Below are 27,092 nucleotides of genomic sequence, written 5' to 3'. Positions count from 1 at the left end.
CTTGTACCTTTGCCTTTTTTGCCATTTTCAAAATGTTTTTTTGCGCCGAATCAAATGTGTTATGCTCACTATTCATCTCGTAGCTGGTTGGCCTGGTTCCAGACTTAAAACTCTATATATAAGCAATTTTCAAAACATCAATGAAACGTTGAATGGGGAAAAACACTTCCGGAGACAGAGCCGAAAAAAAGTGGGCGGTCACTGTTGAGCTCTATATAAAGTGGTTTAGCTCCACCTCAACTAGCTACAACAGTAAAGTGCTGCTTACACAATATTGCATCAGTAATAATAATCCAGCAACATTCACAGGGGCCCTTATCTACCTTTTGATACTTACTTACATATTGCTAATGTTACTAGTTGACTTTAATATTACAATTACTTGTTACTACTACTACTTGTACTTTTACTTTAAGGGGAACTCCAATCATTTTACACATCATAGTGTGTGTACAGTGTGGTATTTCTACTTTTGCTTAAGTAAACAATCTGAATACTTCGTCTATCACTGACTAGTGTTTTTACAGTTTTCCTCAGTTGCTGTGACACAATCATCAAATGAAAGACACAATGTGAAATTCTCAATCCATCTCAAATCCATAGCTCAAGTATACATTGAGTTGTTTAAAGCCACTGGCTTAAGCAATTGAGAAAAACTCGTAGAATCATTGTTTTCATTATAGCTGAACAGTTTGTGACACATGTGCTTGTAATGTGTAGTTGTATTCCTCTAACGCTGTACGTTCACTTTAACATGAAACATTTACACTATTATTTCAATTTTAACATTAACCAGATCACATATAATAGTCAAGATTACATGAACAGATCATTTGACAATCTATACTCCAAAGAAAAATCATCCGTTCCTGTTTACCAACCCGACAGACCTACATATTGACTGTAAACCCATTAAGGGCTTTACCACCAAACTTTAAGATGGAAAAAAAAAAAAAAGTTAAAAGGCCACAAAAAGTGCCTCATCTTCCCAGAAAGGAACAGCAGGCCACTCCAGACTTTATCACTGACTCCATGATGCAATTAGCCATCACGGTGGTGCAGCTGTGGTTCTGCTGATTGTATTAGAGACTCAGTGATGTCTTTCTGGACGAAACCCCAGAGATTGAAAGAGGGGCGCTCACAGACCCCCAAAAAACACAATAAAGACAAGTGACAAGAGCCACAACTCTCTGTGGGTCTGCTCTTGTTAGAGCCAGCCCGCAAAAGTTTTTTTGTTGTTGTTGTGGGTGTTTGTTTTTTTAATTCTTGCTGTGGTTTTATGGCCCAGGGGTCGTTATCTCTCAAACGCAGGAAGAAACCAAGAGTCGACTTCAAACAATGCCACATATGCACGCACCACCGCACTCAGAAAACTTCCGGAGGCACGCAGGGGATTGCTGTGAGGAAGCCCCCTGGGGGGGTGGGTGACTTTTGACATGGACAGCAACATATCATACCCTTAAACACACACACACACACACACACACACACACACACACACACACACACACCGAGCGTCGCAATCACCATCCTCACCCACCCCTGGGGGACGGAGAAAGAGAGGCAGGCAGGGGAGATAAGCACTGACAGCCCTGCCCCCCACCACCTTTCTCCTCTTCACTCAATTCAATCCCCCACCCAACCACCCCTCCATGTCCACATGTTCCCTGTATGCCTGCCCTGTGTAGAAAGCCTCTGCCAAGTAGAGTGTCTGTGTGCTATCTGATCAATCTGTGACACACACACACACACACACACACACACACACACAGAGGTAAAAGCCATTATGGCCCCTAAAAGCTACTCCATCCAGGGACAACAGACCCCCCTCAGAGCGGCCACAGCTAAAGTTTACAACAAAAGGGTTGGAGTAATTAGGAAGGCACTCCCCTTCTGGAAGAAATACTGGGAAGAGAGGAAGGGAGGGGGGGAGGGGGGTGAGCAGCGAGTACATGACAGAGGGAAAGAGATGGGTGGAAGAGATGTAGAAAGAGCGACAAAGAGAGTGGCAGCACAGTTGAGCTGTAGATAGACAGAGAAAGAATCTGAAGAAGAGAAAGAGAAAACAAGAAAGAGAGAGAATAGTCCCCAAGAGCACAGCTATCACCCTATCCATTCAGTGCAGAAGTTGTAAAAATGGAGGGACAATCGAGGTGGAGAGACAATGAAAAGATGACTGGAGGGCAGGAAGGGATCACTCCACGGTCATGACATGTGAGAGGAAAAGGTTTACTGCTACGGAGCAGTTAGGCATTAGAATATTAGATCTGAGCGAGAGCTGTGGAGGCTCAACAATGGGCCTCATCCATCAATATTCCGTGTGAAGCCTTAAAACACGCTGCTGAAAGAAAAAAATCTAATTTGACAGTGTCTTCAAATTTCACCTGAAACGACACGTTGAAACATTATTTGGGACGCATTGGCTTTAGCTTAGAAAATCCCAAAAATCTTCTTGGACTAAAATGAGTTTCAAATTCATCTCCAGCCCAGTGTTTTATTTAATTTTTTGTCAATGTGACCAGTAGCCCAAGATCAGATCTAATTACAGAAGTAAAACTCTGTGCTGTCAGAAGCATGAGGCTCGGATTAGGACTGGACCATCTGGTCGTGTTGAGGAAACTGTGGCTTTCATAGAGCACTGTGGGTGTCACATAAATGCAGCCTGATCATTCAATTATTCATTATGTTACTGCTCTGAAGTTGCTAGCGCTAAACCCACCAGACTCCATTTAAAAAAGCAATACTTGTGGCCGGGTTGGCTCAGTGGGTAGAGCAGGTGCACATATGCAGAGGTTTATTCATCGATGCAGAAGGTCCAGGGTTCGAGTCCGTTTCCTGCATGTTTTCCCCCTCTCTCTCCCCTTTTATATCTCAGCTTTCCTATCTAATAAAGGCAGAAATGCCCAAAAATAAAAACTTTCGCAATTTTAGCACTCTATACACTTTTAGCGTGTATAGAGCCAACATATTTTCACATGTAAACCTGTAAACTATGTGTTTATTTCAAACAAAACTAGAGTTGTGATGGTTGGAAAAGTGGAAAGATGACCCAAAACGGCTTTTCATAGTTTTATTTTGTTCCTGTCGACTTTGAATGAAGTGTATTTTACGATGCTAAAATCACTGTTTATTTACATGGAGTCTGGTGGGTTTAGCAGAAAAAAAATTCATGGATGTTTTTATGTTTAAAGAAAAGGATCTTACTCTTTAACAGAAAGGTCGACCTCTTAAGAAATCCTTTCCATAATGTTGTCAGACACTTAGAATATTAATCTGAGCCTGTCAGTGGCAAAACGAGCACTTTTGTGAAGGTAAATACAAGCTGGACAATTGCCCTATTAACTTACATTGCAGCTTGTTTCACCGTTGCCGACTGCAGCGATCTTGCTTAATACTGGACCAATTTCAAAGATTGCTGCTCCCTTCAGTCACTTAGACAAAAAAAAACATGGTAAAAAAATAGGGTCTAGGTTGAAAAAAAACAGTAGTTACCCTTTAATAGTAGTTCCACTTCCCCTCAGCCCTCGGTATTACAAAACAGCGCAAGTCGCACGGAGACCACTTGGAGAGCATAGAAAGTGCGCTGGACCCACCGGCCGAAGGCACCAGGAAGTATCGCGTGATATGATGATGTAACGAATTGCTTCACGGCACTGCACACATACGGCCATTCCAGGAACCGGCTAACAAGGTAGCGATGGAGTTTTTCACACTATCATCATGGCTGAGCCAGCAAAAAAGAAGCAAAAAGATAGGAGCATTGTCGGAGGAACAGAGAAAGAGGAAACGGCAGACTGACCGAGCGAGAACTCAGACACAAGTAAACATAGGAGCTGACAAATATCTATTCCGAAGCTGTAGAGGGAGCTCTATAGAGAAACCTGCGAGCAAAAAGAGAGAAAACAGCGAAGAAATGGCCAAAACTGCATAGTGCCCCTTTAATATATCAAGCATTCAATAAGGTTTTCTTAAGAAACTAAAATCTGAAGTAAATGATGTCATCCGCCCATGTACTCGAGGGCCCGGGCGGACCGTCTGTGTGTGCATAGCAAGAGCGCCTACTGCGCATGCTCCAGTTGTTCCACACTCTGGTCCAGGTGGTCCCGTATGGACCTCTAGCTGGTTTACCAAGAAGGAGAAGAATAAGAAGGAGGAGAAGAACAAGGAGGAAGAAGATAACAAAATGGAGGCTTGTTTTGAAGAGAGGCCGTGCGAGGAAATCCGTTGTTACCCACATTTATATAATTTGTCTTTAAAGGAATACAAAGACCATCAACCGCCACCAACTGGTTGTTGAGTCTGCTGGCCTTGCCAGCCTTGATGCCATTACCCCGGTACACCACAGCAAGTGACAGAGCACTGGCTACTACAGACTGGTAAAGGATCTGCAGGAGTTTTTAGCACACACTAAAGGATCTTGGTATCATCTGGAAGAAGAGTCTGCTTTGTCCCTTCAGTGTTTGTCCAGTCCAGTTTTGTATTTTCTTGATTTGCACTCTAAGGTACTTGAATCCACCCTCTCCAATTCCTCCCGCTGGATGAAAACCGGGACAGGGGGGCCTCCTGTTCTTCTGGTAGTCCACCGCTTGACCCTCCTTCACATGTCCCACCATTACGAGGACTGCCAATCGTCGCCATGTTCCTGCCCCCTTCTACATACCGGGCCAGAATATCTGTCTGTCTACGTGGGACTCACCTCTCTAAGTCGAGTCTAAGAACTTGGCTCCCTATGTGGGCCCGTTTCTAATCTGTCTTGCAGCAGTTTGCCAGAGAGCCCACTCCAGCCCTCCTTCAGACCCCCACTACCCGTCTAGCTACCAGCCGCCTATCATGTCAGTGGCCTTCTCAAGTTACTTCTATGTGACATGGCAAAAGAGGCAGCAGAACTTTCACTAATAAATGATGAAAGATAATAAGAAAATGTATTAGTGGATTCACTTTCAGGAGTGGGGCAAGTGTCCCTTGCACTCAAGACGGTAATTAATTAAGACTTCAAACCACAAAATAAGTTTTAAAATCCTTCACTGATGAGAGAACTGAAAACACTTTACTTCCTTAATATCATTACTTCTCAACTTACTGCTCCCTCTTGCGCACCTGGTGCCAAATGTAACGCAAGCCTTGTGTCTGTTCCGTAAATGTCCTGTCATGTCTGAATGAACCCATAATGAATATTTACGTGACGGACACCTGCCGCCATAGTTATAACAGATAGATGAAGCCAGCCATGTTACATATTCCATGTCCATGGATGATTTTCTCTGTGCAGGTTCAAGTTGTTGCTGATTGTGTTTACACCTGCACTAGTACAGAACAAGAGTTTACTCATTTGAAACCACAGTCCAACTGATAAATCATCTCCTTTGGCAAAAAGATAAGGCAAGGCCTTCCAGAAACGTTTTCTGGAAGGAAAAGTTAGTGGCATAAATAATGAGTAAACCGCGGCTATGCCTGCTTGGCTCTGCAGTTGCAACGAGGCTAATTAGTCCTTAAGGGAGAAAATCACATTTTGAAAAGAAAATGAATTATCCTGCACTATTACAATGCAGTGATAAGACAGAAAAACAGCTAGAGTGAAATGATCAAAACAACAAAAGACTGATGCAACAGTAGCTAAAGCAATTCTGAGAAAAACAAATCCAGTTATTTACAGTAAATGGCAAAAGTCCTTTCATTTGCTAGATGTGCGCTATTGACTGGCATTAGTTACGTCAAAAAGAAAACAGATGCAAAGAGAAACAGATGCAGAGAGACAAGATAGGAAATCCAGATCAATAACGGGAGAGGGGTCGCTGACTCCAACACACAAAGATTCCCATTAATAATGTCTTTAAGGCCAGGAAGAGAAACAGTAAATCATGCTGTGTGGACTACTGGTGATAGCAAGACTTTACTCTTCAAACACAAGCAGGCACATTAACTGTAGAGCCCGGCCGATAAAGGATTTTTAAGGCTGATATCGATACAAATATTTGGTGATTTAAAAATCCGATATTCCGAAAATTAAAAAATTCAGAAACGCGTAACAAAACATAAACAGATTAGATAATAACATTAGTTATTTGTAGTTATTTATCCTCACTAAAAATAATATGATAATGCAGTTTAAAAATAAACTTGTTTGATTTATTGTCACAATAGAACAGAGGAACATCAAAATATATTAAAGTTCTGATAAATAAAATGTATAAAAATACCAACTTAAGATATGAAACTTAAAGGGTTAAACACAAGTGTTTATAAAAGTAATTGTGTGCACATCCCACCTTCTGGCAGGTGCAGGACAAATGAAAAGTACTTAAAGGAGAATTCCGGCCAATTTTTACGTTAATCTTGATCGCTATGGCTACACGAGTACTTTCGATAGAAAAAACCCCGACTCGAATCAGTGAATCAGCGAAAAAACTTGCCCCGACAACTGCCGATTTAGCTCAGGGGACGCTTGTACATGTAGCTGCAGCTTCTCCGTGTTACCTGCACTGATTCGGGTCGGGGTTTTTTCTATCAAAAGTACTCGCGTAGCTATAGCGAGTACTAAGATTAACGTAAAAATTGGCCGTAATTCTCCTTTAAACCAAAACAATGTAATGCTTTAAAGCAGTGTTGCGGACATTACATTTTTTCGCTTTAAACACGAGCGTTGCCAACAGGGACGTTGTAGAGCGCCCTCTGGTGGACGAACTATGCAACGCCAACACTCAGAACATGGTTGAAGGGTGTTTCATCTGTTTTTATTTGATTTTTTAAATATTAATTTATCGGCCATTATAAATGCCTATACCGATAGTTTGGAAAATGCCTAATATCGGCCGATAATGTCGGCCCGCCGATATATCGGTCTGGCTCTAATTAACTGTTACACAAAGTTATGCAAACCGATTTACTTTTGATCGGTGTAAATAACAAATGACTTTGTTTTGACTTGTTTTGTTTCATTTCGGTCCAAAGATACATAGTCACTAACTATGTACTGTTGTTCATTCACTTTTTCCTAAGATAAGTAATCCCTTCATTGTTCAGGTTCACTTACGCACAGCAGTGAGTGAACGCATCACTGTTCATACCGCTGTAACATTTAGCGCTGACTGTCATTTTTGTTCAGTTCACTTTTAAGATACAACATCACCGACTATGTAGTTTGTTCACTTTTTTTTTTGCATCCCCACTCAAATGCATGTTAGTATGCACAACAGAGACAGCGTGTCTACAGAGGAGACGTTTCAGATTCATATTCATTTAGTTGTCATAATTCTTTGTGTGCTTACATACATAAAGGAAAATGAAAAGAAAAACTGTTCTCCACCAGCCACTTGCAGTGCGACAGAAAAGACCACAACAATCATACAGACAAATATGTAGACTAAGACATATAAAACCAGATAAAAACAACATTTAAAACAGTTGACGTAAAGTGCTGTAGTATGTTAAAACAGCACAAAGACATGGCTTCAGCTACGTTATTTTTATTTCTATTTTAATCACTCTAGCTGTCTACACAGGCCGCATAACAGCTCTCATTTCACTTGTACGATACGCTTGTAAACACAGCCTGAGGCATGGTATTACGTTTTTAGTATTTTTTTCTACTCTTTTATACATGTCATTGACAGTGATTGTGTATTGGGCTCTGAGCACTGCCAAAACACGGGTGACGTTCAACTCAACTCTGTGCCTAAACGCATACCGTGTAGACACAGACTGAGCACTGAAGCAGCTGCTGCGTGCTGCTCACGCCTCCTGTGTAGACACATTGTAAGTAAACACATCATTGTTAGCAAACACATCATTGTTCAAACTGCAGTTTATGCACAACAGTAAGTGAACATATCACCCGTTCATACCAACTAACGTTTTGACTGTCTTCAGTTCAGTAGTACGTTCAATCTGTTGCTGGCTCAAGCTGTTGCACTCAGTTCCGTACTAAAGCCCTACTGTATACAAGCACTGTTTAAACTGTAAGGTTTTCAGCACAGCAGTCTACTATTTGCGACAGAATTATCACATCATGATTGATTGATTGATGATTTCTGTGGCTTTTTGTGGTCTTTTAATATGCTTTAAAACTTGTGCACTATATAGAATGTATTAATTGTACTGTATATATTACTTATCTTTTATGTTCTGTACTTATTGCACCGTTGGACGGAGAAAAACCTATTTTCGATTCCTCCGTATGTCTGGAACATATTGCAGAATTGGCAATTAAGTTGACTTGACTTTTTACAAAGAAGTAAAGTACTGTGTATCACGGCTTTGAGCTCAGGCTTGTACACGGGAGGGGTAGAGTATGCGCAGTGGGGCAGGGAGGCAGTTCATTGGTTCTTTCCAAGCGGACTGCGAGGCAGTGATTGGTGGGTGTTTTACAGGATTACATCAGCTACAGATGATGGATTTTTTTCGCTCCTTTTTCAGAGCCCATAAGTTATTTATTGCTGTCGGGGTGTAAAGAGCATTTCAAACAATATATAAAAAAGTGTATATTGGAAATAGTTACCAACTCTGCCTTTAAGACATGGGATCAGTTTGGAGAGGGGGCCATGGTAATGCATTACTGTCACGATGAGAGCATCAGGCCTGGATGCATATACATACACAAATGTAAATGGATAAACAGTGTGACAGATCTTTCACAAATTAGCATGGCCTGCAACACAAAAGAATGAACAAACAGAAACTTTTTAAATTCAGATAAGACCCTCACAACGTTTCTGTAGGTCTGACAGCACGGTCCAAGTTGGATTATTTGGCTTATTGAGGCCTCTGTGCATGAAGCCTGTGCTCTAAGCCTTTTCGATATATGTGATAATGGGATTCATTGCTTCCCCTCCCCTTTCCCCTTCTTTCTTCTCCTCCTCATGTCCTGCACGCCATCCATTTGAAAGGAAGGCATTGCATTTAAATTACACAGGCAGTTTACTGTAAGAGTCCACCAGGGAAATCGAAGAAGAGACAGAAAGAGAAAAGAGGAGGAGGATAGGGGGGGTGTAAAATAGAGTTATTGGAAAAAGCATTGGATGGAAAGCAAAGTACACAGATAGATGGGGAAGATAGAGAAGGGGATGGTGGGAAGACATGGAGTGGGCAAGTGAGTGAGGGAGAGAGTGATTGAGTATAAGAGAGAGAGAGAGAGAGAGAGAGAGAGAGAGAGAGAGAGAAAGAAAGAAAGAAAGAAAGAAAGAGAGAGAGAGAAGAGAAAGAGAGATAAAGAGAGAGAGAAGAGAAAGAGAGATAAAGAGAGAGAAGAGAGATAGAGAGAGAGAGAGAAGAGAAAGAGAGATAAAGAGAGAGGAGAGATAGAGAGAGAGAAGAGAGATAGAGAGATAGAGAGAGAGAGAAGTGGCCCGGAAGTAAAACTAAGCTCAGTGTCTATCCTTTGTCCTTGATCTGTTTTGTTGTTGAAGCTGGAGAATCCATTTTCCACAACACTCTCTCTCTCTCTCTATTTCTTCTTCCTCTCTCTGTTGTTTCACTTGACCATGCTGACCACCATCCTCTCCTCCTCCTCTCCACTCATGGATTACAAACAAGTCCAGGCAAACCCAGAATGCTCTTTGTCATCCCTGCAGCAGAGGACTGGTGCGTTTGGCTATTTGCATGCAAATAGAGATCATCCCCACACACACACACACACACACACACACACACACACACCTTCCATCACCTTCTTCTCCATTCTGATTAATTTTGTCCCACATTGTTCACTTTATTTCAGAGATGTACTTACTGGAGTGTGTGTGTGTGTGTGTGTGTGTGTGTGTGTGTGTGTGTGTGTGTGTGTGTGTGTGTGTGTGTGTGTGTGTTGGGGGAAGAGTATTAAGGGGCTCCCCCTGACTGCAGCCACACATTATACTGCACTGAATGATGAGACAACCCACAGTCACTACATTGTAACATTTTTTTTTTTAATCACACTTACAGTGGCTTTTTAATTTTAAATAGATTACATTTACTTTTTGGGCAATTCATGCTACAGACTATAACTAAAAAGCAAATAACATTTGCAATTGCAATTTTTTTCAAAAAGCAAAAACTGAGAAATCAGATGTATTGGGTACTTTGCAGTAGAGTTCTTCACAGTTCCAAAATGTTGGACCTGACCCAAAACAGACAGGTGGAAGACCTACCAGAACCTGACGAGCATTCATTTAAAAAAAAAAAAAGAGACCTGATTCAAATAAAGAAGATAATTAGGTTTGATCCAGAATGTGGTCGACCCGAACAGACCCTGGATGGATGGATGGACGGACGGATGGATGGATGGTGTGTAAGAAACCATTTATTAAGTGTTGCATGCTGTTTATAAATGCTAAAAAAAAAATCAGAAGGTGGAGAAAAAGTGGAATTGGAGCATCTCTCGTGTCCAACACTGGTTGGTATCGGTTGGTAAGTACAAGTTCAAGTACAAGCAAGCCAGAAAAAAAGGAAAGGCGGAAAGTAGAAATCTGCATTTGTGGAAATCATAATTCACATATGATTCACACACAAACACACACACACACACACACACACACACACACACACACACAGGTGTTCATTTCTCTGCAGACAGTCCAGCCTTGGCCCTGATAAAAGATACACTCTCAGTCGCTCAACGAGGCGCTGCAGTTAAGCGTGTGCAGCCTTCTTTTAGATCTTACATTAACATCCTCTGAACTGACGATGCTTATTACTTCTTTCAGGGTGTGTACATTCACAATGATGAACTTGTAATGTTAGAGTGGCATAAAGAGGGTGTCTTAAAGGTAATTCTTGCCAGGCCTCCAGAATTCCAGCAGATATGGCTGCTATAGAAACACTTCTCGTTTAGATGTAGATTATCATCAGGCGAAAAAACACAAACATCTTGTCAAATTTGCTGATGCCAGTATTATTATGTCTCTTCTCAGTCAGTCAGACAATGCAAGAATATGTTTATTCTTGCATCAATAGCTGTTTCCACCAGGGGTTGATGCAAGCCCCCTTGTGGATGGCTGCAGTATAGCTCATAAACCCCGCCCCCTCCATGTTAGCGGATGGGACATGGACCAAACTAAAAAATCAAAGTACACCTCAAAAACATTTTTCCTTAAGATGGGTTCTGTCATATCTGTATGTTAATGCTGCTATAAAAACAGGGTGAAACGCCATGATTTACAGCTGTGATTTAGTCGCAGTTGGTCAGGTGGGTGTATGGGTGGACTTCGATGCTGCTGCTCCATTACCCGATCCCTACACTACTACTATTACGAGAAGGCAGCGCCAGTATCCGGTCCAGTATAGTAGTATCTAACAAGTAGACTTTTTTTGGCTTCATTTTTGTAGGAAGTGGAGAAGCGCATCTTTATATACAGTCTATGGCTTCCACGTCTCCAGTCTTGCTGATAAGCAAAGCTACCTGTCTGATGTATCAGTGTGGTATCAATCTTCTCATATAACTCTCAACAAGAAAGTGAATTTCCCAAAGTGTCAAACTATTCCTTCAAAATAGCTAAAATCCCATGCAGATACAAAAAAACAAGTAAGCAGGTTTTTCTTCACTTAGGACCTCACAAACACCTTCACAAACTGGCTGACAAGTCTGCAGAATTTGACCCCCATTCTCCTCCCTCTCCTCCTCCCTTCAAACCATTACTGGCACAAACAGGCCATTATGCCAGACAGGCAGACATGATTCCTCTGCATCTCTCTCCCTCTATCTCTCTCTCTCATACAGACACACAGCCCCGCTGCTTCCTCTCCCTGTGAATGAAAGAGGAAGTGCAGAGGAGACTGAAGTGTAAAGAGTCCTCTGTCTCCTCCGTCTCCCTCAGACAGAAGTGACACCACAGCCGCCGCCGACAACAACAACAACAACAACAACGACAGTGACAAGCGGCGCTGCCGAATTATTCATGAGGGCTGAGAAACGCAACCGCAAAGGAGCTCAGTGTCTACAAAACTCACTCACTCACTCATTCGGCAGCCTGTGTGTTTTCAAAGTCATCCCGTTCATGAGTTACAGCCCCAAACTTACACCCTCCAAGAGGAGATTTCCCTCTCAATGGCGCCCACCTGGTCTGAGAAAGGAAGGCAGCAAACTAAAGACTCAAGTATGAAAGTGCCTATTCTCTAACTTGGTTGAAAAGTTTGCAGTTTGTCACAAGTAGAGCTCTGTTGCAAAACAAGACAACTTTGTGTGACACCTGAGCTCATACAAAGCGGCAGTTAAAAACACTGTGTGCTGGTGGGAGATACGTTTCACATCCGTAATGAGGAGAGAAACACATTTTGTCTCAAGCCTTTTGACTCAGTGAGACTTTGGCAAAGTCTGGAAACAATACTCTTCCCCAGAAACAGCATTTCTTAAAGAGAAGACTGTGCCCATACAAAAACACCCATTATCTCTCATCTTTGAAAAACAACAAATCTTAAAACTGCATTTAAATGACTTGTTACTGCTCTTATTATGCTTTAGTGATTTTGATTTGTTTGTTAAAGAAAGGTTTCTGTGTTTACTGACTGGGCCTTAAAAAGCTACAGGCCTCAGTGAAGTCAGGCTCTTTATTGCTGGCACGTGTTCTTTTTTTTTTTTTATCTCATAGCAAGTACAGTATATGAAAAAAAATTATATCATGAACACCCTTCCACCCCAAAAAACTTTTCCCACTTGCAAGAATTTTCCTAAATATTTATTTTCAGTGACCTAAAACGCTGTTTGAATGTGGACGTATGGCCAAAACGCATAAGATGGTGAACATGGTAAAAGATACGTAGGCCTACCTGCTAAACATCAGCATGTTAGCACTGTCACTGTGAGCATGCTAACATTAGCATTAAGTACAACCTCACCGAGTTGCTAGCATGGCTGTGGACTCTTTGTCTTGTTATTCAGAGTTGCATATACTATTACTGAGTTACTTTACAAGACCGTGATATTTCATGAGTCAACTTCGGAGGATACTCACATCATTTGTCCAACTCATACTGCTGAAGCCCCATATTAGATATGGCCGAACATGGAATTAGTCTTTCCACAGAACGAGGACTGTTGATTTTGTCCTCCATCTCTTATATTGAAATCACGATTTAATAGATCTCTTTATCATAAGCAACGTGGGCATGAGGAACAATTACAACGACCAAAAACTTCCCTGTACATTTGGGTACATGTGTGTTTTGTAATATAATGGACTTGAAAAATGTGAACCTATCCTTTAAGAGTGAGTTCAGAGCTCAAACTGAGCATGCTCCTCTGAACTGAAGCACCAGGGTTTTAGGGGCTGCATATCTCAGAGTCCCTGCTATAGTGCACCATGCTGGGGGTACGACTCCCCTGAAGCTCCCTGGAGGCCCCACAGGGTTGGATCTAATGAATGTGGGTCACAGGGAGCTCCCTCTGTATGTGTGTGTACGTGTGTGTGTGTGGGCTTCAGACAGTCCACACTCAGACAGCCTTTGGGGTAATAATGAGGAATGGACCTATTTCTTAAAGCAGGCAATGAAGCGTAAAGAAGACACATACAAACACATGAAACATGAACACCCGACACATGCGCATGAAACAGTGTGTCACACAAACACACGTGTTTGTGTATAAAAAACACATCCATACAAAAAAAGAGAAAAACTGGATCTGAATTCTCAAATATCCAAATGATATATACTTTGGGAAAGGAAGCAGTTCCACTTCACAAATCACGCAGCAAATACAAAAACACACAGCGGATCTACGATGCATATTGTGTAACGTTTACACTTCCCTGCTGAGCTGCTTGCAGCGCACTTCCACCGTGTTCGCTGCTTCTACCATCCTGCCTCGTGGATCCCTGTGACTGAGCCATGAATACTGCATGGCTTTCCTGAAAGCACAGGGCCCTGTGGAACGAGCAGGCAAAGTGTGTGGGTTCTTCTGCAGGTCACTGTGCCACAGTGTCTCCGGTCTATATTTACTCTACATGAACCTGACTCTGTGTGTGTGTGTGTGTGTGTGTGTGTGTGTGCGTGTGTGCGTGTGCGTGCAGGACAGTGATTTTTGTATGAATGCGCATATTTATGTGTTCATGTGAGAATCTGGGTGTATGGCTATAGGGGGTGGAGGCACACATAGTTTGTTTTTGTGTGCACATGAAGGTGAACATATTCATGCATGCACTTATACTGTAGGTGTGTTTATGGTTGTTTTATGAACCTGAAGATTTAAGTGTGTGTGTGTGTGTGTGTGTGTGTGTGTGTGTGTGTGTGTGTGTGTGTGTGTGTGTGTGTGTTTTGTAGGTGAAATAATACTCTTTTCCTGGTGATGTCACATGTTTGCCTGCACGGACAAATGTTCAGATCGCATGGAGAATGTATTCAGTGTACCAGAAGAATCATGATGTCTCACACTAGGCAGGGGTGGGGGAAGGGTGGGTGTGTGTGTGTGTGTGTGTGTGTGTGTGTGTGTGTGTGTGTGTACATGTGAGAGAGACAAAGATGACCAAACACTAGCTACAGACAATATGTGCGCCACATTTTCCATTTCCTTGTTGTTAAGGGGGGCTGCAGGTCTTTCAGTGATAATAGCAGGGAATGCAGACAATGGCGAAGGTGATTCAATAAACAACCCAGATGCTTCATTCTGAAACAGAACACACATACACACACAATATAGGTGCACAATGAAAACCTCCTTGCAGAACTTGACATATGGCGCACACTATTTCCCTCTCAATTTCAGATCCAACTCCTACAGACGTACTTGCACGCTGGCAAATTGCCCCCCTACCTCTCCTCCTCCTCCCCCTTCTGCTCCTCTTTCCTCATCTCCCCATCTCTTCATCCCTCCCTCCCAATTCACTCCTCTTTCGGAAAGTCATCTGCTCGCTAAGCAGTAAGCAACATCGCGGGCTGCTCGCAGAAATGAGAGTATACAAATGATTTGTGGCACAGGCGTCCCCACTGGCGCCAGCCTAGATGGCTGTGAGGAGGAGGAGGGCGGTCCAGGGTGGGGGGATAATGTCACTTTCACCTTGTGTTTCTGTAGCAGGCCCATGATGATAATTTTTTCCCATTTTCATCGCAAATTTGTTTCGGGCAAGGGCTAGAGAGGGAAGAGAGAGAGAGCATGATGGAGAGATGGTGGGTGAGCAAGTCCCCTTTGCTTTGCTGAGTGAATGGAGGGGTGGTGGGGGGGGGGGGGTAAACAAGAGCAAAAGGGGAGGAGGGTATATAAGGGGGGATGGAGCAAAGAGAGGGGTGGGGGGCGCATCTGCACAGTGACCTTTTTCTGATCCAATCTCACTGATGAATCCTAATGAAGGATTTAATAAAATCACAGTTTACAATCTGTCTCTGCATCAAAGCGTGCAATCCAATTCAAAACACAGGCCCATCTACATTTCCAATATTGTTGCAAACCCATCAACCCCACCAAGCCCTTCCCTGAAAAATAAGTGAAGCACACATTAGTGTATGTGTGTGAGAAACGGAGAGAGAGAGAGAGAGAAATTGGCCAGGCTGGAGCGTGAGCGGCTGGCACATTTGTTCCAGCTGTAGCCTAATGTCACAACTCGTCATATTCATTTGGCCTTCTAATGAGGCTGAAGTCAACAAGGTGCAGCATACATGAGTGGAATTGCTGCTGCAGCTCACCGCTAAATGAACAGAGAGAAGTACACAAGAGAGTAAAAGACACAGAGGACATGATACTGAGAGAGAGCATAACATGGGAAATCATTTCAAAGTTGATAAAGTACATGCCGTTCCATGAGTTCACACATACGCACACACTCTTCATACACGTCGTCATAAGATTACACTCACATTTCCCTGAAATGAAAAGGGCACACCTGTTACACTGTCAGTAAGCTCTGAGTCTACAGAGTAAACAAGACAGCTGGCTAGATCGATGCCAGCGTTTGAATGTCTGTCAGTTGATGCAGTCAAGTAAGGAGGAGAGGGCCTACTGCTTTAAAGCAAACTGTGGACGCCAAACCTGTAAAACTCGGTAAATACTTTGCAACAGTGACATCTGCTGGAGAGAAGTTACAACAACACTCAACAGCCTTAAGCATGGACCAAACTACAGAACCACACTGAATATTCTACCAAACATTTACAAATAATCATAATTTATCTGATGTCAAATAGGTTTGAAGAAGTAATGAAGTCATACCGTTTTCAGCATTGTTTTAATAAAGTGGCTATTCACTGACTTACACATGAAGTTGAGTAGGGTCTACTCTGAATCAACTGAAGTACATTTCCAGGACAATTGCCTGACATACCACGATGGCCCTCACCTTCCGCTCCCTGTGTGTTGCCGTTCTCCCAAACTCAAACTGTTCGCTTCTGGAAACAACAACCTCTGAGCTAGAAAGCTACACGCAGAAAATGGCGAGTTGGCAGTTTTTAAAGAAAATCCGGATCATGCAAAAAAAAGGCAGGCCTGCTTGGTTCTTTCGGAAATAAGTGTAAAGATTTATAAGAAATATGTTTACGGCTTTTTACGATCTAACTGGAACTTTTGGGATCGATTGGTGGGATTGCTGTGGACAAAGTACACACGGCGATACACTGGTAAGAGCAAATTATGCTTAACCATGTTTACAGCTAATTTAAATAAAGCTTACGTTACTGTATTGTGTGAATAGTTAACTTCATGTATTATTGTATGTGGTTTTTTTTTTCTTTTGTGGGGTGGAAATGTTCCACCAAAACAAGTTCCTTTCCAAGACTATATATATATATATATATATATATATATATATATATATATATATATATATATATATATATATATATATATATATATGTAGTAGTGTACAAATCAAAAGTGTGTTTAAAATCTATTTAAATTTGGCTAGCTCGATCTCACCAGACAGAAAAATAGCTCGATCACCAAAGACAAAACGCATGCAAGACAACCAGAAAACAAAATGTCCATGCATCATGGTCGTATGTAAACTTCTTCTATTCTTCCGTGCTGGACTACCGTCCCTGTAGGAGAAATCCTTGGAAGTCCAGGTTAAAGAATGTAGCTTGTGGCCAGGTTAGCTCAGTTGGTAGAGCGGGTGCACATATATAGAGGTTTACTCCTCGACGCAGCGGCCACGGATTCGACTCTTTGCTGCATGTCATTCCCCTTTTCTCTCCCCTTTCATGTCTTCATCTGTCCTGTGGAATTAAAAGCCTAAACTGCCCAAAAAAATAATCTTAAAAAAAAAAAAAAAAAAAAAAAATGTAGCTTACAATTTCCTCATGTTATGACACATATCACCCCTGTCAGCTCAATATACTTTTTCAGCTAAACTAAGAAATATTTTTTTTTTTAAGTAAACATAAACACCTGTCTTACATGTGAAACTAGACCTTTACCCAGGCTGAGATGAAATTACAGAGATTGCAATGGTCTGCTGTCATACCTTATTGATCCCTGTAGTCAAATTGTTTTTCCATCTCTCCACCCCTCCCACATCCCCCCTAAACAGCTCACCTACAGAACAGACCCCTTGGAGGATATCTCATCACTGTAGGGTGTAGGCTGGGAAACAAGTAACATTGGTTCTTTGGTTGACGAGGAACTTACAACACCACCCTGCTGCCCCAACGAGAGCCTCCCTGCTACATCTGCACAGTGTGTTAATGAATAACATAACTCCATCTGCACTGTATCCACAGAAATGGGATCAACGCCACACTACCAATTCCACATTATAGATCAGCGGTATCTCTGAGGAATAGGTGCATTGATTGGATATGAGATCTAATGTCTGACTGCTGCCTGCATCTGAACAGCTGCAATTTCTCTCTGATTAGACTTTAGATTGCAATTACTTTCTGTATCGACAACACATGTTAATGAGACTGCTTGTGCCAGAATCCCAATCTACACGAACTGCACTGTGAGCATTATATATGGTTTAATACGGATGTTAAGGTGTGGGGTATATATTCAATATTTGATGTGTGTGTGTGTGTGTGTGTGTGTGTGTGTGTGTGTTTGTGTGTCTCCAGAAGGCCCGAGTTGGTCAGAGTGAGGATCGACAGCTGTGCTACAAATCAGAGCCCATTTACTGGTGACAGAGTCATTAAAGCCTGCTCATCTCATAAAACACAATGCACATGGTCAAATACCATTCACTCCATTCACGCTCATAACTCTACTGGGCACACACACACAGTCACACACGCTAATACACACAGAGGCACATGCACACACACACTCACAGATGCACATACAAACACCCAATCTCTAGCAAAGCTCAACCGAGTGTGTCAATTGAAATGACTATAGGGGGCGGTTTCCTATGTGTGTGTGTGTGTGTGTGTGTGTGTGTGTGTGTGTGTGTGTGTGCGTGCGTGCGTGGGTACGCGTGTGTGTGCGTGCGTGGGTGTTGTTTGGGAATCCATAATAACTAGGGTGATAACGACACTGAGGTAAAGATGGATATTTGCTAAAAGCAGAGCAGCAGTAAACACTGCCACACTTTGTCCAAGGGTGGTTTTACGATAAGTGCACACCACAAAACACATACATATCCTCTCTTCTTCTTTTTTTCTTCTTTCTCTCTCAGTAGAGCAGAAATACACCAAATATATGTAGATTCTTGCAAATCTACTGCATGGATAAAATAAATACACATAAACTGTTGATTTTTCCTTTTATACACACCCCCTCTGCTACATTTCTTCACAGCCATGCTATGATTTCTCCTGCCACTGCCAACAACCGCTCTCCTCTATACAATGGCCTTGCAGAGACTTCATCAATTAAACACATGATAGTGTTGTACAATATATTATTAATGTATAATGTAATTGGAGAATCAAAATAAAATATAGATATAATTTAAAAAAATATATTTATACCATTGATGGATATAGAATAAATGAATTACTTGATATGTGATAGCTTCTACAAAGGCTATAATATAGAAAAGTAACTCACACCAACGTAAGTAGACTTAAAAGTATGAAAAAGGTGTCGCACACTCTGGTTCCATATGGAGTCTAGAGAAATGCTTCCCTTTTTTTATACTTTGATGACGTTTCGCCACTCAGGTCTTCTTCAAAATCAACAATCCCATCCAATCACATAATTGTTGATTTTGAAGAAGGCCTGATGGCCAAAAACGTCATCAAAATAAAATAGAGAAATGCATATGGGACCAGAGTGTGTGACACTTTTTTCTTACTTTTAAACTTCTACAAAGGCGACATAAAAGAACCCTCGTGAAGACCAGCACAGTCTTTTGTTTTTTCATCACATGGGCACTGAGGACACGGAGTAGCACCTGGTGTTGAAGGAGAGGATGGGTCAGCCTTCCCCTTCACAGGGTTATACACCGCGTTAAAAAGGGTTATCTGAGGATTAATGTGCCATGGGCAGGCACTGGGGTGTAAAATCAGCCATGTGTGAGCCTGCTGCAACACCTGGGCTGAGGCGGTGCAGCAGTACGGTATGGAGAGACATTTGTGTCCGTAGTTGTGACAATCGCGTGTTTCATGATCCACAAATAAAAACTGGATTTGAAAATGTCTATATGGGAATACATTTTAGGATTCACAAATGTGTCTTCCTATCCACTAACAAACACAAGCTGATTAAATGTTGGTATTCTACATATATACAGTAATTCCCAACTTCAGGTGAATTAATCGAATAACATTTGCTTTTGTGATACTACCTGTGCATATAATGCTACGTTTACACGGCTATTTTCATAAACGGACATTTCAACCTCTCCGTTTTCAAAAATAACATCGTGCACAGCTGTCAGTTTTCAGAAAAGTGTTCGTTTACATGTACCCGTGTATATATGCCGTCAATGCCGTCAAGAGCATGCCAAACATGTAGGTGGCAGTGTAACGAGAAGCTCAAGCCCACGTTAGCCAATCAGAATCCCGAAAATAGGAACAGCAGCAACGAATCCCTTCCTCTCTCTTCTCTCCCTCACTTCCTCGGTTGCCTAAACCTCCAATTGTCTCAGTTTACATGCAAACGAAGTTTTCCAAAATCTCAACTCTGGCCGGAGGTTTTAGAAAGACTCGTTTTCAGAGGTGAATTCTCTGTTTGCGTGTAAACGAAGGGCACAAACGAAGGGAAATGTCTCCGTTTTTCAAAATAACCATGTATGTGTAAACAGGGCCTAAATGTCTGAAAATATTGCATGCATTTATGTACAGATTGTCGAATCAGTGTGCACAGATGACGTGACACGTGAATTGGGTCATATTTGTGTGTAGGGTTTTGAGACTCTTTTCACATCCTCCTGATACTGGGAATCAGACGAATCTGGCAAGGGGTCCCTCATTCAAACAGATTTCCATACAAAGAGAACATAGACCGGCTGATCACAACCGTTTATCTCATGTGGGGCGGGTTTAAGACGATGACTGACAGGGGAGTGCATGCTAGAAAGTAGTTACCAAATGCAATTACTGGACATAAGCGTAGTTTTTACGAAACTCAGATTAAACTGTCAAACTAGGCGGTGCACATCAAAAAGGAATCAAGATTCTGTTCCTGCATTGCCTATTTCTAAACAATGTTTTGACATCGAGTTCAACTTTGCTGAAATTTGACATAAGAATACGTGTTGTTGAGCAGTAGCAAGCCGTCCTTTTGACAGTGCCAACTTTTGGGGGAACGGAGAGCTGCAGAGTCCAAATTGGAGGAAGCTATTGTAGGTCAATACTTGCAGTTGCATCGTCTACTTTTATTTAGCCCTACTCTGTCAGAGTATAAACTGCTCCACAAAAGAAGCATGGTTTGAAATAAGACTAGATAGTATATGTCAAATAAACTGTGTGAACTTATCGTTCTGTCAGTGATAGCAAAAGTTTTGTTAGAAATCACTACACGCAGGCCTGAAATACACACACACATGCTCAGGACATATTCATGCACAAATGGAGAGATGTCAGAGTGAGTGGGCTGCCAGTGCTGGACCAGCGCCCTGAGCAGTTGGGGGGGTACGGTGCCTTGCTCAAGAGCACCTGGCAGTGCCCAGGAGGTGAACTGGCATCTCTCCAGCTACCAATCCACACTCTGTACTTTGGTCCATACTGACCCCTCCGGTTCCCAACCCAACTCCCTACGGACTGAGCTACTGCCACCCCTAATAGCCAATCAGAGGCAGAGTAGGGTGGGTCTTCGTAGAACGCAGATAGGGAAAAAGTCAACCAAACTACTGTAAATACCGTCCTGCCAATAGCTGTGAAAGAGGTCATTTGGCATGAAGATTGGAACATTTCCAAAAAACTCTCTTATGTGCCATTGGTTTTTTTGTGGATCATAAAACATGCTTTTGGCACTCCTAATGATTGAATCACTTTACAGGATGAGCAAGACCCACCATGAGTTTACTCTGGCTTTTAACACTGTTACTGTGTCCTGTTTTAGTCCAGTATGCATTGAGACTACACCATTACTGCTGCACTCTCCAGAATTGGTCTTTTTCTGACAAGGAAGTACGTTTACAGGCAGTGTTCTGTTACCAGACAGCTCATTACATCGCAGAACTATTTAGTGGGGAAATATAAATAGTGCTAGGTGAAACATGTCGGAATCATTGATGCAAACTAATCTGTCCATTGGAGTTCTACAGTAATACGGCGATGTATGAAGGTCAAAAGGGAAGAGGAGGGAGGAGTAAACACACGACAACACACACAGAGATGTGTCTTACCTTTTTCAGAGAATTCACCATCCCTCGTAGCCTGGTGACGGTCGGCGCGTGGAAGCACAGCTAGTGATGACCCATTGAGCTTGAGATGAAGAATCTGGCTATACATCACCATGTGCCTGAAGAGGAAACCCGAAAAGAAAACTGCGTTGATTTTATCATCCGTCACAGTGTAGCCATTTTCGGTAACACTTTACTTGAAGGTATCTACATAGGAGTGACATGACAATGTCATGAACACATGACACTGTCATGACCCTTGAACCCTAACTTGTCATGACAAAAAACAAATGACATTTAATGACAGAAGTGTTATGTCATAAACGTTTATGACGTTTATAATGTTTATGACACTCTTACGTAGATACCTTCAAGTAAAGTGTAACCCCATTTTCTTGACAAATGAAATGACATTTTACTAGTTGTGTCAATACACTAAGCCTTCAGCGTGGTAGAGAAAAAATGGTTTTCATGGTATCATACGATTGAAACAATGTTCTCATGTGACTAATGTCGTTGAACAAACTTTGAATGCAAAAAGTGTAAAACTGTACATGACTTAGAAAGAGTTATCGGCAACGCTTTATTTTGAGTCTACCCATTTAGCATTTATAAGCAGCTAGCTAACATTAAATAAATGGTTTATAAGACACTGTAATGAACTTCTAAGCAGCAGTGTTTCCCACACATAGACTAATTTGTGGCGGTGCGCCACACAATCAACACCGGCTGCCACATATTGCGTTTCGTTATTAATTTTTTATTTTTTTTAATCACTATTTAAAACATGCAGCTGCATTTCCTTTCCCTGCTCTCCTCCATCTCTCTGTCACTCACGCGTCTCTCTCACATAGGCCACACACACACACACACACACACACACACACACACACACACACACACACACACACACAGCCCCCCCCCTCCGTGCACATAGCCTCTGTCTCCATGAAAACGAGAGAAGACGGCTGGCGAAATTCACAAGTTCACGAAAGGTTGGCATCTCGTGAACACCTTTACACAATCACACATTAAAACGTGCTATAAAAATATTTTATATTCTGAATGCAATGTTGTCAGTGCGTTCATGTTGGAGTCCCGACCCGACTCTTAGCAAACAAGCGATTGCGCCTGCTTTAGAAAGTTAACTAGTTGCAAGTTTGCGGTAAAATTCAGTTGGGTTGTCGAGGTCAAAACACTATATGTAGCAGCTGTGAATCATGGTCTGACACAAATTGCTTTCTAATCTGTGGGAAACACTGAACAGATTTAAGTGATTAAGTGATAAATAAATAATTACATTTGTCAACAAATGTAATAATACAAATAATGAATGATAATATAGTAAAACATAGTTTTCGTAGGAAAAGTCTTGACACATGCTGTACATTAATACACACTTAAAAAAATGTCCTTATTATTGCATTATAGTGTGTTAAAAACCATTTATTAAATATTTATATGGCGCTGTAAATCCTAAAGAGGGACTTAAAGGGTTACCAAAGTTTGCATAAGTGACATGAAGAAACACTTACCTCTTCTGACACAAGCTTTGAATAAACTCCCACTTCAGAGTTAAAATCTTAAAATTTGAAAGACTTCTCAAAATGTTCTCAACTCTTTTTCAAATACATTCAGCGACCACTCTCCAAACGTTCTCTAAACTTGAACATAACTGCTGAGCTGAACACCCGCCACGATGACAGGACAACAGAGAGAAAAAAAAAAACATTTTAAAAAGAAGTTCCTCTTTTCTTAAAGAATGCTGTCGGAGTGGTTCTGTTGAGACCTAAGCAATCAGGAAAAGAAAAAAGTCACAATACTTTCCTTTCAGGGGTGGGAAGGAGAGCAATACAAGGGGGTCACAGAAAACAAAATATTCCTGGGGGCTTAAACTCCACTGAGCATGTGCCACAAGAAAGCACATTATCCTTAATGTATTCTGCTGGAACAGACATAGCATTTAAAATGAACGTTTTAGGGTTTAAAGTTAAAAAATTACAAATACATTAACAGCAGAGTGTATTGTCCGAGAAGAGATGTCTCCCTTCTAAAAGAAATGAAATAAGTAGCCGTAGTGGTCTGGCAGGAAAAAGTTCAAAGTAAATGTTGCAAACTGCCCCCGGCGACTCCAGCAGCCCCACACACAGTTCCTCATTGTCCTGCCTTGTGACTCTATTAGTGTATCTCCTCTTAGCCTACTACTTTCACGCCACTGTTTTTGCCACAACGAGCTGGCCACACCAAAAGCAACGCAGTGGCAAAAAGTCACAAGACCCAGTTCAAAATCTCTCAAAAAAAATATGGATAATCCCAGAAAATGTGTGAATGGAGCTATTTTCGACTCATAACGGCATGAGATCCACAACATACATTTGTTCCCAGCTTGTAAACACTGCAGTAATAGGCCTACAGCAAGTAACCCAGATATAAACTCTCACCTGGATTTTTGTCAGTTGAAGTTCGTTGGACGCTGGAGGAGGTGAAGACAGCTGGGGAACTACAGTGATTTCCCTAAACAAACAGACACAGGAGAGCACCTGCAATTCAAATAAATGTAGAGATGTAAAACGAAACTCTGTCATGTCTCCAAATCCTCCATTTGCCTGCATTTGAATAGGGCAAAGGGACTTTAAAAATGTTTTCACTGGGGTCCTTGAGTGTAATAAACAGTGGTGGGGGTGGGGGGGATGACCAAGTTCATCAACAAATTACAATTCAGTTGATTTCATTTCACTGGCTACACATCGTTCAGGCAAAACGTGGCTGTGAAGCCTTCTGTTCTGTGTGCTGTCTGCTGCTGAACTCACTTTTCAAACATTTACAGTAAATAGGAGGTGGTTCAACTGGTTTCATTTTGTCATTGTGGGGGAAAAGGCCTGCCCATGTCTGCCCTCGTGTGGACAGAGGCTCTAGATGCAGCATCTGGAAAAAAAAAAGAAAAAAAAGAGAAGTATTACTCAGCATCATATAAGATACAAGGGCTGAAATGCAGGGGAAGTATTTTGATTTGTGTGCCAGTTTGTGGTTTGCATATCTTTTTAATAGATGTAGAACAGCTACTAAAGAGCTCCAGGCAGTACTGCACTGGGTTACTATTTCAGACTTCTTCATTTCAACTTAATTTAACTCAAAGCTCTTCAACAGGGCGTCCTCTAGGGCAGGGGTCTTCAACGTCTTTTAGGCCAGGGACCCCTAAGCTGAAAGAGAGACCGAGTAGGGACCACCTACTGCATATATTGTATACAATTGAGTTGCATATTGGGCATAAACTGGGCAGAGTGGATGAAAAGAAATGGATATTATTTATGCATCATGTTTTAATGTTAAACATACGTCCGGGAGGCACAGTCACTCCTTAAGCTTAACTGTATGGCTACCATTTGTTTTCACAAATAGGCCAATTTATATTTGCTATTAAAATGTTGCATTCATATTAATGTATATTTTCAGCCTTTTTTGAATTTTTGAAACAAGAAACTTTTAAAAATATATATTTTTTATATAATTTGGCAGCCCCCCTGCATTAACTCTGAGGACCCCCTAGGGGTCTCGGACCCCCTGTTGAAGATCTCTGCTCTAGGGCAACGATTCCCAAAGTGTGGTGCGCGCACCCCTTGGGGTACTTGAGGTGGCTCTAGGGGGTGCGTGAGAGGAAAACAAATAGTTTTCAGAAACAAATAGTACTTTTTAGTGTGATTTTTCATGAAATAAAAACCTAAAATTGAAAACTTTATACATTTTAAATTAAAAACTTGCATTTTAATTCCTGCCAGTCAGCCTGTCTTTACATAACGTACGTGTAGCATAACATTACTAGCTTTAAAGATACTTATGTAGGCATACTAGCTGAAATAGTTTATTTACGCAAATATGCACAACTGGCTAAAATCTGTCAGGTAGGACATGTAAAGTTATAAGTCATGAAAGAGGAATGAGAAAGAGAGAGACTGAGGAATCGAAGGCGAGAGAAACAGAGAGATGTGCTGGGCCGGAAGGACCGGGACCGGAGAGCACAGGCAAATCAACGACATATGTTCATCATCCAGGTAATAGGGAAAAGAGGCAATGAGAGTGGGCATCAGACTGGAAGAAAACAAAGGAAATATGATGAAACTTATTTGGGTCTGGGCTTCACTTGGACTGGCGATGCAGACTGCCCAAAGCCACAGTGTGTGGTGTGCAGTGAGGTTCTGGCTATACGATTATGACGGAATGATAACCTTCAGCAAAATATCACGGTTTCACGGTACTGCAATTACAGCTTTGAAATGTCATTGTTTTTTTTATGGCTGGGTAAAAAAGAGAAAAATTCCATTGAACACAATAATTTGGCAGGGAGACGGATTACTAAACTGCACTTTCTGTCCTTGACCACTCATAAAAAAAAACAGCTTATACCTTAGGAATGGTATGACAGAACATTTTAGTGGTTTCGGCTTAAAAAACTAATTAGCCTGGTGGATGTCTGGATTTCTCCAGTTAATGTGATAGATGATTGTGACTTTTTTCTCTTTAGTAAAGTGTTTTTTTTCCACTTGCCCCCTCCAGTTAAGTTCAGAGGTCAGCTAGACAAGAGGTTAGGTGTTAAAGAAATCTATGACCCGTCCGATTCTATAAGTATAATATTTATCAAATAGTCTATTGTATCTATCTGGTCAGATTTTTGTTCTCTAGCCTACAGTTTGTGACCCGATAAGAATATTATGTTGTCAACATTAACAGTGTGCAGGCGTTAGGCCTAGCCTTTCTCCATTATTTAGGCCTAACCATAGAAATGCCTAACATTACCTCAACTGTCCCAATTATTGCTTATGTTTTGAATTCCCTCACCTTTTGAAAGCACTTTGGGCTGAAAAGTGCTCTATTCACAACAAAAAAAGGTAGGTCTCTCCAGCTAACAATTATTTTCAGAAACAAGTAGTTTTGATGTATCACCTCTCTCGAGAGGGTCGACGGTTGCAAACACAGGAGTTTGAACTCATCCCATTTCACCACATGACTGTTCAAACCGAAACATAACACCATGCAGGTGTCAACATGTCCCAACGACGACTTTGACTTTGAACAGCAGGCTCGTTGTTGGAAAAGTGTATTGTATTGTTGTTCTGAAAGAGCCTCTTTCAGAACAACAATAGACTTTTTCCTACCACCATGAAGTTTCAAGCGTCTCCCTCATGTCCTTTGTGTCTATCAGCGAGCATCCCTAACCGTCACTCCACTATCTCATCCTATTGGACACTTACACTGCACCTGTTCGACTCACCCACGAATCACACGCTTCGGTCTGTGTACTCCAAGATGGCGGCTTCCAGTGCGCCTTATCAGACATCATCGCATATGAAAGCTAAATATTACTATCTACCGCTCGTTTAAACGTATGAAGAGGCAGGCCAGAAGAAGCCGAAGGGGGCTGAGTTGTCGCCAGTAAAACGCGGAAACTGTTTCCATATGATTTGTTCGCGCGAG

General features: G+C 41.7%; 1 protein-coding gene across 4 annotated transcripts in view; it reads right to left on the bottom strand.

Annotated features, from left to right (window-relative positions):
• Positions 1-26,965, bottom strand: part of myt1b (myelin transcription factor 1b) — a 126,106-nt gene extending 99,141 nt beyond the window's left edge. For 2 of the 4 annotated variants that reach the window (XM_078254244.1, XM_078254247.1), the window contains exons 1-2: positions 23,159-24,052; positions 21,627-21,742 (exon numbers count right to left, since the gene is read on the bottom strand). In XM_078254244.1, coding sequence (XP_078110370.1) covers positions 21,627-21,738 — 112 coding nt within the window. In that variant the 5' untranslated portion in view covers positions 21,739-21,742; positions 23,159-24,052. The other 2 variants (XM_078254245.1, XM_078254246.1) reach the window with 2 other exon arrangements.
• Positions 26,966-27,092: the final 127 nt, after the last annotated feature.

This window comes from Sander vitreus, chromosome 7, assembly GCF_031162955.1.
Source record: "Sander vitreus isolate 19-12246 chromosome 7, sanVit1, whole genome shotgun sequence".
NCBI classification, from domain to species: domain Eukaryota; kingdom Metazoa; phylum Chordata; class Actinopteri; order Perciformes; family Percidae; genus Sander; species Sander vitreus.
The sequence above is the reverse complement of the archived record's forward strand: the minus strand, read 5'-3'. Positions and strand labels throughout refer to the sequence as shown.